The sequence below is a fragment of the Protopterus annectens genome, chromosome 11.part0 (genome assembly GCF_019279795.1).
Source record: "Protopterus annectens isolate FY-2018-M chromosome 11.part0, PAN1.0, whole genome shotgun sequence".
Lineage (NCBI taxonomy): Eukaryota > Metazoa > Chordata > Ceratodontiformes > Protopteridae > Protopterus > Protopterus annectens.
In genome coordinates, this window is record NC_056745.1 from 252635432 (window position 1) to 252650604 (window position 15173).

A 15173-nucleotide genomic window follows, 5' to 3' on the forward strand; every position below is an offset into this window, starting at 1 on the left:
TATTGAGGAGGCTGGACTTCCTGTATATCCAAGAGACAAGATGGAAAGGCAGTGCAGTAAAGCCACTTGGCTTGGAATTCAGAGTCTACTACTCAGGAGGAGAACAGGCTAGAAATAGTGTGGCAATTGTGCTTCAGAAGGCAGTAAGAGATATCTTCAGAATTAGTGACAGACATATGGCAGTCAGACTCCAGTGGAATGACAGGGTAGTATTCATAATGTCAGCCTATGGCCCACAGCAGGGTTGTGATAGTGAGGAAAAGAGTGCATTCATACAACAGTTGCAGGACCTACTAGATAAAGCAGGATAAAAGGAATTGGTGCTGATAATGGGTGACTTGAATGAACATACGGGGACAGACAGAACATGATATGAGGATTGCCTGGGTCCACATGGGTGGAGCAACAGGAATAAAGAAGGAAAGACCATTCTAGACTTCTGTCTGGCAAATGGCTTTGTAGTAGCCAAAACATGATTCAGAAAGAGAGACAGTCACAAGTTCACATACAAAAGTGGCAAACATGCAACTCAGGTGGACTTCCTCCTAGCAAGGAAAAGGGCACTGGGGTTGAATCAGTGGTTGCATCATCATCCCTATTGAAACAGTCTACCCACAGCATAAACCACTGATTGCCACAATCAGCTGCAAGCAACAGTTAGAGAGGGCTCTTAGGTCAACAGATACCAGGCTGATGACCTGGAAGTTGACTGGAGAGAAAGTACAACGTTCAAGAAATTATTCAGGGCTTTAGCACCCCAAGAAGAGAAGGAAATAGGTAGAGTTGAAGAACAATGGCTGCACCTCAAAATAGCATGTGTGTGGACTACAGAATAGATATGTGGCTGAGAGAGATATGGAAATAAGGTACATAAGGAAAGCTGGTGGTGGAATGCAGAAGTCCAAGAATTCGTCAAAAGAAAGAAAGATTGCAGGAAAAAGTGGGAGACAGAAAAGACTGACGAGGCTAGGAAGGAATACTACTTGACTAACAAAGAAGCTAAGAAAAGCAATAACAAAGAACAGGGTATCGGAGGCACTCAATCAGCTTCTGGAAGTTGACTCAGTAGGTGGCACAAAGAAACTATATCTGGTTGTAAAACAAAGAAAGATAAAGAAGATAGTCAGACACCCTTCATAAAGATTGCCATCAACATCCTGCTCACCAGACCACAAGACATCAAAGGCAGAAGGAAGGAGTACTTCCAGCAGCTTCTGAATGAAAAATGCCCCTCAGAAGTTGTACTGCCCCAGGCACAGCCTATGATGAGAATATAAGAGGAGCTCACCTGAGAAGACTAGCACTTAGGAGAATGAAGTCAGGGAAAGCAGCAGGCTCGGATGAGGTCACAGCAGATTTATTTATTTATTTACATTTGTTAACCAGGGGTGTCTGACTGAGCCGAAAAGGCCTTTTTTCAGCAGAGGCCCGGGGAGAAAAGCTCCACAAAGAAAAATTACAGACACATTTAGTTATTTAGACATGATCAGTATACACACAAATTACAAGAGACATGTTTTTACAGTGGTATGCGGCACATAAACAGTTACAGTGGAGAGAACAAACAAAAAAATATTAATTTTAAAAATAAAGGTAATTAATAGATTTGTAGTGTACAGCTGAAATTTGGAATATATGGTATATATATATATATATATATATATATATATATATATATATATATATATATAGTTATAGTATATAAGATATGGTAAAGTTTCTCAGTAAGATAGGGAAGAAATGGCTTCTGAGGGTACTCATAGCAGTGTGGAAAGAAAGGTTTATTCCCAATGACTGCAGTAAGTATACTCTTTCCAGTGTACAAGAACAAAGGAGACAGCCACAACTGTAGGCAGTGCAAAGTTATCAAACTCCTGTCACACTGCAAGAAAGTTCTGGAGATGCTGATTGGTCAATGGATATGCAGAGTAGTAGAAAGTAAGATGGGAAATGAGCAGTTTGGATTCAGATCAGGATGCAGCACAACTGACCCGATGTTTGCAGTGAGACAGATAGTTGAGAAGAAGCTAGAGAGGAGGAAAGAGTCCAACTGGGCATTCCTCGACTTGCAGAAAGTATCTGACAAGGTCCCAAGAAAGCTAATTTAAGCAGAATTGCAGTGATTCAAAGTCTCAGAAACATTGGTAGAATTAGTGCAGGCCATGTACAAGGACCTAATGACTCAAGTATGAACAGTGCTCAGTCTCACAGAGGGGTTCACACTGAGAGTGAGTGGTGATGGACTACAGGCTGAAATAGTTAGATCAACAAAGTTGCTGTATGCAGATGATGTGACTTGGAAGACTCTGAGCAAGATATTCAGAAAGGTTAGGGAAATGGAATGCAAAACTGAAGCCACATGAGATGAAACTAAGTACAGATAAGACAGTGGTAATGGCAGCAAATTGGGGAAAGCAAAAAATACAAGTACTAGAAACCTAGGGTGAAGTGAAAAGCCAAAAACTATGTAGCAAAGGATAACAAATCACAGAGCTTTCAGGAGCAACACTTCTTCAGTGTGAGTGCTGGCCCATTTTTGACTTTGGTAGCAAATTGGGGAACGCAGAAGAAAATTTAGGTTGAAGGGAAGATAGTGGAACAGGCTAATAGCTTCAAGTTTCTCAGAGGGGTGGTTGATAAGAAGGGGAGTCTAAATGAATTGGCTAAACTAGAATCAGAAGGAGTGCAGCCAATTGGCATAGTGTGTCAGGTGTAGTGTATGACAGAAGATCGCTGAAGAAGCTGAAAAGAAAGGTTTACAAAACAGTGGTGCGACCAGTACTACTGTATCATATAGAAAGGTGGGCAATAAAGGCAAAACAGATGAGAAAACTAGGTAATGGAAATTAAGTGCCTAAGAAGGGTGATAGGATGCACACTGTGGAATAGGTGAAGATATGAGGACATAAGAGTAAAAGCCAAAGTAGCTCCAATTGCAGAAGAGATTGAAGAGAACAGGTTACGGTGGTTTGGGCACATGTGCAAAGATTTGGGACAGACATGAAGTAGGTAAGAGGAAATGAGGGCATCCAGTAAAGAGTTGGATGGATTGTGTGAGAGAAGATCTCAGCAGTCAGGCTTGAGTGTCAAAGAAGGCAGGAGTATAGCACTGAATCGACAGAGTGTGGCAACAGTTAACACGACACCCTCATGTAGAAAATGTGAAAAAGGGGGGTTATTTATGATAATGATTTGGTTACAGATTGGCCTTAATTTTATATTACCCTAATGAGAATAACTGGGATCATATCATAGATAATTTGAGGAGATCCATGCATGTGATAAATCATTTAGGAATTGCATCTGACCATTAGTATTACAAGGACAGTCCTGGGGCAATTTTTTTTGTTTCCCATCCATAGATCTAAGTAACACTTGAAAATGGACAGGATAAACTTAGTTTTATGTGGATGGGAATCTGTTCCACAACAGTGGTATCCTCTGCAAAATATACCCTTCCCTTCAAGCCATTGTGTTGATGTTGCAGAAGAGGTTTAGATCCCCTACAACAAGTCTTTCTGATACCATGTGACTTGCTGATGTGCAGTAAATCCACCAGTAATGGGTCAGAGGATGCCTTGTATACCAGACACAGGTCACCTCTTAGCAGTCTGTAGGATACCGAGTATAGTGATGGAGCTTTGAGTTGGTCCACATAGGACATGTTCATACCTCTCAACCTCTTAGTGCAAGAAATCTGGAGAAAGCCTAACTTAACAGGGGGACAAAGGACTAAAAAAGGGACACATTTTAAATTTAAATATTGCACTTATATACTTAGAAAGTTGATAGAATAACAGGTTTAGTCTGCATTTTCCGAATTATATGAAGTATGAAACTCAAATGCATGTCATTGTTTAGTAACTTTAATCCTTAGATCATCCCAGTGATTTGTCAAAAAATATAATTGTTATGACAAACAGACCAAAAATATGAGGCAAAAATCTGGACGTTCTCCTAAAATCTTGTACAGTTGAGAGTTTTGGACATGTTGTTTAGACCTTGTATCTTTTTAGTAAGGTATCTCTGTGGGGGTTCCAGTTACTGCTTGTGTCTAGACAGATACACTGGGGCAATAACATGTAGAAATACTGTATCAACAATATATGCTCCTAGACATAAGCAATGTTAATAACAGTACACAGAGTATATCAAATGTCTGCTGGACTCAGCATTTAAGGTTGAACATGTGGTCCACCTTTAAAGAAAATAAACTCTTCGTAGTACTTTTGTACTCATTCATTCACTGATTCTTCAAATACCCACTTCATTTATCACAGGAGATACTGGACCAATCCAGGCATTCATTGGGCACAAAGCATAGAAGCTCATGCTAAATTAGATGCCCCCCCCCCCCCCGTAGGGTGCACACACTCATGTGTTCTTTCTCACATGGCATGCCCAGCTACAAAAAGTTTAGGAGATCATCAGTTTGCCTATGACACATTCTTGTAATGTTGAAGACAACAGAAACACATAGAAGAAACCCATGAAGACCTAGGGAGAATGTACAAAGTCCACAAAGAAGGCACCCAAGCCAAGATGTCAACTGGTAACCAAGCACTGGGCGGCAGCAATGTAACTCGTCTGACATGCATTCTAGAGAAAAAAATAATTCTCCTTAGTACTCATTCTTCTTCTTGGGGTAAGATTTTGGAACTGGGTTTCAAATCCAGTTTGACTGACCTTAGGTTAACTTTAACAACAAGCAACAACAGCTTCATATATCCATTATTTCTAAGCAGATGGCTTTCTCTGTATTTGCATGTGTGTGTGTGTGTGTGTGTGTGTTACTAATCTGACCTTAGTCACCATGATGGGGATTTCCTAGCTTTCAAAGGGACCTTGCTTATGTACCACATTGTACTTTTTCTATACCAGCAGATATGACTAATCTCCCTTCTTGCCTCCAGCAACCGTACCCTACCCTTACTTTCCATTCTCTGACTTTCTTAAGTTATCCGCTCATTATGTAACACCCAGTTCTCACTTTTTTCTCCTCCTTTCCATCACATGAATGCATGCCTTTCTATCCATTCTAACTACTCTCATTCCCTACTCCAGTCTTATGTCCTATTTAATGCCCCCATCACATGAATGCATGCCTTTCTATCCATTCTAACTACTCTCATTCCCTACTCCGGTCTTATGTCCTATTTAATGCCCCATCACATGAATGCATGCCTTTCTATCCATTCTAACTACTCTCATTCCCTACTCCGGTCTTATGTCCTATTTAATGCCCCCATCACATGAATGCATGCCTTTCTATCCATTCTAACTACTCTCATTCCCTACTCCAGTCTTATGTCCTATTTAATGCCCCCATCACATGAATGCATGCCTTTCTATCCATTCTAACTACTCTCATTCCCTACTCCAGTCTTATGTCCTAGTTAATGCCCCCATAACTTGAATGCATGTCTTTCTAGCCATTCTAACTACTCTCATTCCCTACTCCAGTCTTCTGTCCTAGTTAATGCCCCCATCACTTGAATGCATGCCTTTCTATCCATTCTAACTACTCTCATTCCCTACTCCAGTCTTATGTCCTATTTAATGCCCCCATCACTTGAATGCATGCCTTTCTATCCATTCTAACTACTCCCGTTCCCTACTCCAGTCTTATGTCCTAGTAAATGCCCCCATCACTTGAATGCATGCCTTTCTATCCATTCTAACTACTCTCATTCCCTACTCCAGTCTTATGCCCTAGTTAATGCCCCATCACTTGAATGCATGCCTTTCTATCCATTCTAACTACTCTCATTCCCTACTCCAGTCTTATGTCCTAGTAAATGCCCTTTAGCCCATTCATAGTAGACCTAACTCTCAAGACACCTACTTGATTTCTGTCTACATTATTCAACTTTTTATTGATACTGTAATTATGTTTCCTAAATAATAGCAGGCTAATTTGTTTTTAACACATTTTTGTCCACTTCAATTGTATAGTCCAGCCAATATCAATCTAAATGCTTTCCCTGTATAATTTACTCCTGTTATTACTGTACATTTGCTGCACTCTTTGTAAATCACTTCTATTGTTATTACTTTGCTTGTTGCATTCTTTCAGAATCACTCCTGTTGTTATCGCTGTATGCTTGTTGCAGTCTTTGTAAATCACTCCTGTTGTTATTACTTTGTTTGCTACATTTTTTCTGAACCACTCCTGTTGTCATTACTATATGTTTGCTGCATTCTTTGTGAATCATTCCTATTATCACTGTATGTTTTCTGCATTCTTTGTGAATTACTTCTGTTGTTATGACTGAATGTTTGCTGCACTCTTTGTGAATCACTCCTGTTATTGCTTTGTTGCATTTAATCACTCCTGTTGTTATTACTGCATGTTTGTTGTATTCTTTGTAAATCACTCTTGTTATTGTTACGTTGTTTGCTGCATTTTTTGTAAATCACTCCTTTTGCTATTACTGTATGTCTGTTGCAGTCTTTGTAAATCACTCCTGTTGTTATTACTGTGTTTGTTGCATTCTTTGTGAATCACTCCTATTGTTATTACTGTATGTTTGTTGCACTCTTTGTAAATCACTCCTGTTGTTATTACTTTGTTTGCTACATTCTTTGTGAGTCTCTCCTGTTGATATTACTGTATATTTGTTGCATTCTTTGTGAATCACTCCTGTTATTATTACTTTTTATTTTTATTTGACATTTGTTAACCGAGTTAGTCTGGCTAGGCAAGCTGCCCTTTTTTAGCAGAGACCCGAGGAGAAAAGCTCCAAAAACACTGTTTACAAAAACAACAAATAAAAATAATTTTTGCAGTACAGTGAAATTACTTTGTCACATTCTTTGTGAATCACTCCTGTAATTACTGTACTTTTGTTGCATTCTTTGTGAATCAGTCCTGTTGATATTACTGTATGTTTGTTGCTTTCTTTGTGGATCAGTCCTGTTATTACTTTGTTTGTTGCATTCTTTGTGAATCACACCTGTTGTTATTACTGTATGTTTGTTGCATTCTTTGTGAATCACGCCTGTTGTTATTACTGTATGTTTGTTGCATTCTTTATGAATCACTCCTATTGTTATTACTGTATGTTTGTTGCACTTTGTAAATCATTCCTGTTATTACTGTATGTTTGTTGCACTCTTTGTAAATCACTCCTGTTGTTATTACTTTGCTGCATTCTTTGTGAAGCTCTCCTGTTGATATTACTGTGTGTTTGTTGCATTCTTTGTGAATCACTCCTATTATTACTTTTTATTTTTATTTGACATTTGTTAACCAGGTTAGTCTGGCTGGGCAAGCTGTCTTTTTCAGCAGAGACCCGAGGAGAAAAGCTCCAAATACACTGTTTGCAAAAACAACAAATAAAAAGAAGATTTTTGCAGTACAGTGAAATTATTTTGTCGCATTCTTTGTGAATCACTCCTGTTATTACTGTACTTTTGTTGCATTCTTTGTGAATCACTCCTGTTGATATTATTGTATGTTTGTTGCATTCTTTGTGAATCAGTCCTGTTATTACTTTGTTGCATTCTTTGTGAATCACTCCAGTTATTACTGTATGTTTGTTGCATTCTTTGTGAATCACTCCTGTTGTTATTACTGTATGTCTGTTGCACTCTTTGTGAATCACTCCTGTTGTTATTAATACAGTCTTGCTACACTCAATGTACTATTTTGTCTTTGTATTAACAGAAGGCCTGAGTCCTGCATAAATAGGGCCTTTTTATCATCAGACTTAACCAGTTAACAAATGTATATATATGTATATTTATATGTGTAGAGATGAGAGAGAGAATCTTCGGTTCAAGTCCAAAGTAAAAGCTAATATTATTCTTTCACATCTGAGATTGTTTCAAAAATGGTGAGTATACCCAGGTATGGTGATAGATCCCTGTCTGGTTTAAGGCAGAATCAGTCATTTAATGTGCACTTGAAATACTGACAATTTTTAGGTATCGTTTCAAGGGTGGGATTATGCTAAACACAAAAAGTTAACCATTGGTAATAAATGTATGTTTTTGTGGATGAAGTGCTGATGTAAAGTGATAACAGTAATAGCTAGATGCATGACAAAAACATTTCTCCTAATTTGCAGTTCTAGGAGGATTTTTTGCAAGAGAAGATTCAGTACCCTTTATGATACCTACAGCAGGCTCAGAGTATTTTTGTGACTGGAAGGAAGCATGTTGTGACAGTTTGTTAACCCCAGCCTTAGAACTTATCACAGTCTATCTTCATTTCATTGCTCTGTCACAAAAGTAGCCTGTCTTCTCGAAAGGGTTGTATAGTAAAAGATGTATTAAAGTGTCAAAGGAGCATACTGTTTCTGATTCATTCAAACATGTAATGCACAAGGATATTCATTTTTCATTACAAAAATAATACAGCAAAATTAGTTTGAGTTATTTCTTCATTTCTTAAGTAAAAGATGTTTCTGTAGTTGCTAAGGTAATTTCCTCTGCAGTTGTAAGCTATTTAAGTGTGTAATTGCTCTTCCCTTTTCCCTAACAATAGTGTGATATGACAATAAAACTTAACTTCTATTTCTTACATCACAGTCATCTGCTAGAGTGGCATTTCCAATGGCAGAATACTTAATTAACATTAATATATTGCACAGTCTATGTACAGTTTATCGGATTTGGAAATGCCATCCCTCAAGTTTTCACTGAGAAAGTAGATTATAAATATTTGCTATTCATTGGGGAATGACTTGTTTTACTGTGGGCTCTCAGTTGTTAGCACTGCCAGGTTCTGAATCATCAGTTTCTCTTGTGAGTTTGTTTTCTTTTAGTCTGCATGCATAATACAGATTGAGATAAAGTTTCTACCTTAATTGCTTAGTGCCTTTTGCTCACATTCCACCCTCACGCTATGCTGTGAAAAGAATGCCAGTGAAAGGCAACACAATAGCGTCTTTCTTCAGACTCTTACAAGGCACACAAAAGCAAGCTTTGGAAAGACTGAATAAAAGAGTTTAGTTTGCAGGTGGAGAGTAGATGAAAGGTGCTGACACTTCTATTATTCCTTTGCTCAGGTGACCCTTACCCTGTTCAGGTGATCCCGACTACCATGGCAGCTGCTGCCGCAGCAACACCAGGTCTCAACCCTCTCCAACTACAGGTAAGTCTGACAACAATGGAAGTAAATGTTATGTCAACAATAGGAATTATTGACATTGTAGAGAAATGGCTTTTTTTCTTTCAAATGCATAACTATTTTAGATTGTTTAAAGCTTAGACTCAGTAAGCTGTCCATTGGAACACTTGACAAATTTATGCCCATCTGTACCTCAAGAAGCCAGTCAGTGGCAGTTACACAACAAACTGTTTTAGAGCAAATTGCTAAGGCATGCCTAACTAATAAAAACATAGATTATGGTGTGATTCACACTGGCTTTTTAAAATAATGTTCTTGCAATGTCAATACGATTCTGAAGGTGTGTCTAAAACAGTGCAATGAAGAATACAAAATATTTAGGTAGTTTTGTAGCTCAGCACTTAAATTGTAAGACTATGGTTTAATACAGTCTGTTCTGTATGTCTGCACCTGCTTTTTACTGAAACTGCTGTGTGCATTGTCTACATATGATTGTCAAAATGTTTATATGCTCAATGCTTCATCAGTCATCACTCTATAAGGATCACATCTATGAATGTCGTATAAGGTTTTTTCTGTTGCACATATAATATATTTTTATCAGCTCAGCTTTTCTGATGAAGGAGATTTACTTTTAGAAGAAATCTTACACTAGACATGTATACAGATATGCCATTGCATATGTTTACCTTAACATGATCTTTGTTTTTTTTTTTTTATTATTATTACTTTGGTCCTGTCATCCTAATCAGTATATGTGCTTCAGACAGAACTTAGTTAAGCTGTACTACCTTCCTCTGTTGGCTTAGAAATGTTAGTGTAAGCCTAAGTCTGTATTCTTTGTTTGTTTTGGCATGTCTTAGCTTAATGTTTCTGTTTGATCTTAATGGTATCTGTCCCATGTCAGTGTTAGCTAGTGGATATGTGTATCAACTGAGTTTTCTTTTCTCCTTGATGTTCTCTGCCTTTCAAAATCTTTTCTTAAGTAGTCAACATAGCCAACTCCTGTTTCATTGTTTGTGGTCTCCGTAAAAGTCAGGAGGGTAGTAGTCATACTGCTTTTTTGTAAAAATCTGTGCTGGATTAAGTGCTTGCAGGTGTTCCATGAAATATTTTGATAGTATTTTATAAGGTTTTTTGATAGTGAGCCAACTCGGGTGGTATTAAGGGATAAACCTGTAACTGTTGCCCAGGTCACCTTGGAATAATTAATTGTTCTAGTAAATTCTGGAGCTGGTAGGGGAAGATTGGAATGCCAGTCCTGAGGGAATGGCAGAGTAGAGCCAAAAATTGTACCATGTACGTCCCTATGAAGAGTAACTGGGGTGGAAATTGTCCTCAACAAGCCATTGATGTTTGGTAGCCTTTAAGTTGGGTGTGTTGGAGAGTGCATTCCCATGTAAAAGACATTGTGGGCTTTCACAGTGATTCGCATGTCACTCTGTACAGGGATGTGAACAGATAAAAACAATTACCTTAATAGCCAGGATGCCAGTGACACACAAAATACTTACATGGTTCGAAATAATGACCCCTGGCATGTAGCCATGATCTTAACTCTGAGGAATGAATAGACCATATCAAGTTCAAGGGATGCTTAAGGGACAGCAGACATGTGAGCAAAAACTCAGTCCAAAAACAATTTTGGATTGTGAGGAGAATCTGCAGTATATATAAAGGCATTAGAAGTTTGAAGATTAATTTGTTTATTTATAGGAATTATAGTGGTTGATCCCATAACTAACTGAAGATGCCAGATGTAAAATATATATAAGTAGAATTAATATGAAGGTACTGGATGCATGCAGAAACCTTGCACAGAGATCACCAAAGCATGGCCTTCTGAGAGAAAGGCATGAAGTTTATCTATTTGAAAACTTATGGAAGGCTTACAGCTTTTCAGTTGTAAAGGACTGTGTTGATGTGGTGTACTTATTATATTTTTGTTTTGGTTTAATGGGGGTCTTGTGTTGAAGAAGAAGAAGATGATGATGGTGTATTTTCATGGTCACTAAAATAATCTAATTTATTTTTGCAGTTCATCTTTAAATTTTGTTTTGTGCTAGACTGATATGAAATAATAGCTTTGTTTAGTTCTTTCCATAACTGTTCATTTTAAAGACTAGAAAGCTTGTTTTAATGCATTAGCACTTTCTATGCTTAATTCACTTTTTGCAACTATTTTGCAAAGCATTGTAGCTTGGTAGCTTTCCCAGAAAAAGATGGAAGTCTCCTTTTTACTTGCAGTCTGGGCACTGTTCCTATTTTTAATAATTATTTTAATATCAGTTGTGAACCAATGGGTTGTTATGGATTAGTTATATTTATTATTGGCTCTAAGATCTTTCTAAAAGCTGTTTTGCAATATTACGGGGAAGTTACCTGGTTTCATTCAGTTTTAGCAAGTTTAGATAGCTTGTTTGAAATGGATTTTTGTGGTAAGGTGTAATGCTGATATTGGGAATTTTTTAGAGCGAGCAGAGAATGTGGCATTAGTTTATGACCACCTAGGGGAGATATGGATCTGGGGCAAAGACCATTTGTCTGGACCATTTCTTGTACTTATGGTCCTGAAGACCAAGAGACATTGTAGTTCAGATCAGCTGTAGTTGCTGACCTCACACTGTCATAGTCAGGAGTATGGGATATGTTCCCGTGAAGAACTGAAGAGTTGCACTAAACTGAAGTGAAGATAGTAGGTGTGTTGAGAGTAACTGTTGGGTCACAGTATTGGATAAAATTAATCCTTTCCTGAAATGGTGTAGTTTGGATTTAATCCGAGATATGAGTATCAACAGCATGTGAAAAAATGACTACTAAAGTATATAAAATGGACATACTTAGTTTTAGGTGAGTACTGATTATATGTGCAGTTCATCCTGTTTGGTTGCTGGTCAGAGTGCTTAGGTGAGAAGAGACTAAATGGGTCTGCATTAACCATTTTACCATAAAACAATCATACAAAGATAGAGAGTATGCATAATTAAGTACAGTATGTAAAATATAGTATGTATATACTAGAGTATATCTAAGTACAGTATGTATAAATATAGCATGATATGTATAAGTATAATATGTATAAGTAAGTACAGTATGTGTCAGTACAGTATGGCATGCATAGGTATAGCATGCATAAGTAAGTTCAGTATGTGTAATTAGAGCATGGTATGTATAAGTATAATATGTATAAGTAAGTACAGTATGTGTCAGTACAGTATGGCATGCATAGGTATAGCATGCATAAGTAAGTTCAGTATGTGTAATTAGAGCATGGTATGTATAAGTATAATATGTATAAGTAAGTACAGTATGTGTCAGTACAGTATGGCATGCATAGGTATAGCAAGCATAAGTAAGTTCAGTATGTGTAATTAGAGCATGGTATGTATAAGTATAATATGTATAAGTAAGTACAGTATGTGTCAGTACAGTATGGCATGCATAGGTATAGCATGCATAAGTAAGTTCAGTATGTGTAATTAGAGCATGGTATGTATAAGTATAATATGTATAAGTAAGTACAGTATGTGTCAGTACAGTATGGCATGCATAGATATAGCATGCATAAGTAAGTTCAGTATGTGTAATTAGAGCATGGTATGTATAAGTGTAATATGTATAAGTAAGTACAGTATGTGTCAGTACAGTATGGCATGCATAGGTATAGCTTGCATAAGTAAGTTCAGTATGTGTAATTAGAGCATGGTATGTATAAGTATAATCAGACACTCCTGGAGTGTGGTACTTTAAGGGACTCAAAGACAAACTGTTCAATACTAAACCAACTGGACAGAACATCCAGGGAAAACTCCACTGCTGATGAAAGTGCTTTTGGTTGCGTTACTTCACACAGCTGATATCCGGAAAACCTGTTTTTGATCACTTGACAGGCTCTCTGCAGGGCATAGATAGTTTTTTTCAGCAGCTTACTCCATACCATTATTTATTTATGAATGTTAGTATATATAGTGTGCATGTGTGATTGATATATATATATATATATATATATATATATATATATATATATATATATATATATATGTGTGTGTGTGTGTGTGTGTGGGGGGGGGGGGGTGTATTCCACCAAACAAATAATGCTAACCAGGCAGTTTACCAAAGAAGATAAGCTCTATGAAATGCAAGTTGCTTCATCCAGTGGCCTGGTATTTGATTCCCTCAATGTCCAACTGCCTACTCTGTCACTCTGAGAAATTCTCTTAACCAGACAATACATACAAGTCATCCTAGAAAGGTTGCTCTTGTGCATAGTGAGTTTACACAGTTAACAGTGAAGGCACAGTTACAGAATCATGCAGCTTAAAAAAATGATGAGTCGGAAATCTTTTTCACTTTATGCGTGCAGAAAATCATTTGATCCATCTGATAGAACAAGTTCAAAAGAAATTAGAATGCTGGATTACAATCATGTACTCGCACTCTTGTATATGTAAACTGTTCTTTCAGGGGTGCAACAAGCAAATTCCATTTTCTGTTCACAAGCTCTTAATTCTAAACCCCTTGGACACATATAACTTAAAAATGGTCACTTTTTTCAAAATGCTGCCCCCCCCACAAGCCCTTAATAAATGTAAATAACATAGTCATCTGTTCCCTCTAAAACTATTAAAAATATTGTTTTTAGATTAGCAATATTGCACCTGTAGTTAAAGACATTCATTTAGACAGTCATAAACCTAATATGCCCTTAAAAAAGCCATGTTTATATGATGCTCATAAAAAATGTACTCAGTAGCGTACAAAGAGTATACTTGGCTACACCCTTGCATTCTTCATTATTCTAGCCACCTGTGTCCTGCAAGCAGAAGCATACTGGAACTGCTACGTTGTTTGACCTGGTAGTATTCTGAATATTTCAATTGTGTACCTCTTACCCTTCATGCATTGCAGTATTGTGTGTGGCATCCACTGGCAGCATCACCTATTGAGAAAGTAGTGCCGAATGTCTAGATCCAGTGTTGTCTAGCTTTGCCTTCATGGTTGTAATCACTGTATCTTACTTAATGACCTGTTATGCCTCCTTTGCTGGCAGTCAATGGGCAGCCTACAGTTTGTACTATTAAGACATTAGCAGTGACGTTGTCTTGCGATTTTCCTGGATAGCTGCTCTCAGCAGGTATAACCCTTACACAGTGCTCTTTAGTCTCTTCAGGAAAGTGTTTTGCTGGGGAAACAGTATATCTATGTGATAAACTTGCAGAAAATCAAAGGAAAATACAAAAGTGTTGTGATTTGTAAGCATATGACTTTGGTCATACCTTGTGCAAGAAATAATTAATATGGCAAGGAAACACTGTTTTCAGTTACATTTCTGCACTCAGAATAAAAGCTTTAAAATGATGAGAAATTGTAATGTAACTGATAAAGTGTGTGTGTGTGTGTGTGTGTGTGTGTGTGTGTGTGTGTGTGTGTGTGTGTGTGTGTGTGTGTGTGTGTGTGTGTGTGTGTGTGTGTAGGAGTATGAGTATATATGTTTCTGTATGCCTTATTCAAAATGCAGTTTTAAAACAAAATGCATAACTTGAGTGTTCTTTCATGGTACTGTCTCATTTAATATGAAAATAAGAATATTGAACATTTTCAAGTTTGAAAAAGATAAATGCCAGCATTATTCTGCTGTGCCAGTATATACATTTTTTACAGAAAAGTTGAATAGCAGTACTTTCTTCTGCAGAGCTTTTCAATGTGGTCCATCAATAGGAAACATGCTGTTTAGCAGTCCTGTTTACCACAAGGCTGTGAAGTGGATGCATGAAAGAAAAACCTTGTTTCTCTTTAATGTAGCTTTTGTGTAAGGAAGTATATGACCGCTATAGAGGATAGCATTAGCCAGTTAAACTATTAGGTACAAGGATACTTTTATTTGTCATTTTTAGTGTTATTTAAGGTATTATAGGATTGAGGTTGCATCACCCTACAACTTTTCCAGTGGTACTTGTATTACTTGCATGACACAAATATGGCTGTCAGTCACAGTGTACAGTTGTCATGTTGCAGTCATATGTATATTGACAGTAAACGTTAACCATATAACCATTTTACCATAAACCATCATACAAAGAGAGTTATGTAGAATGGC

General features: G+C 37.3%; 1 protein-coding gene across 8 annotated transcripts in view; it reads left to right on the forward strand.

Annotated features, from left to right (window-relative positions):
• SOX5 (SRY-box transcription factor 5) overlaps positions 1-15173 on the forward strand; it is a 1045264-nt gene that overhangs the window by 828230 nt on the left and 201861 nt on the right. For all 8 annotated transcript variants that reach the window (XM_044087686.1, XM_044087685.1, XM_044087683.1 and 5 more), the window contains one exon: positions 9015-9100. In XM_044087686.1, coding sequence (XP_043943621.1) covers positions 9015-9100 — 86 coding nt within the window. The remainder of the gene's footprint in view (positions 1-9014; positions 9101-15173) is intronic.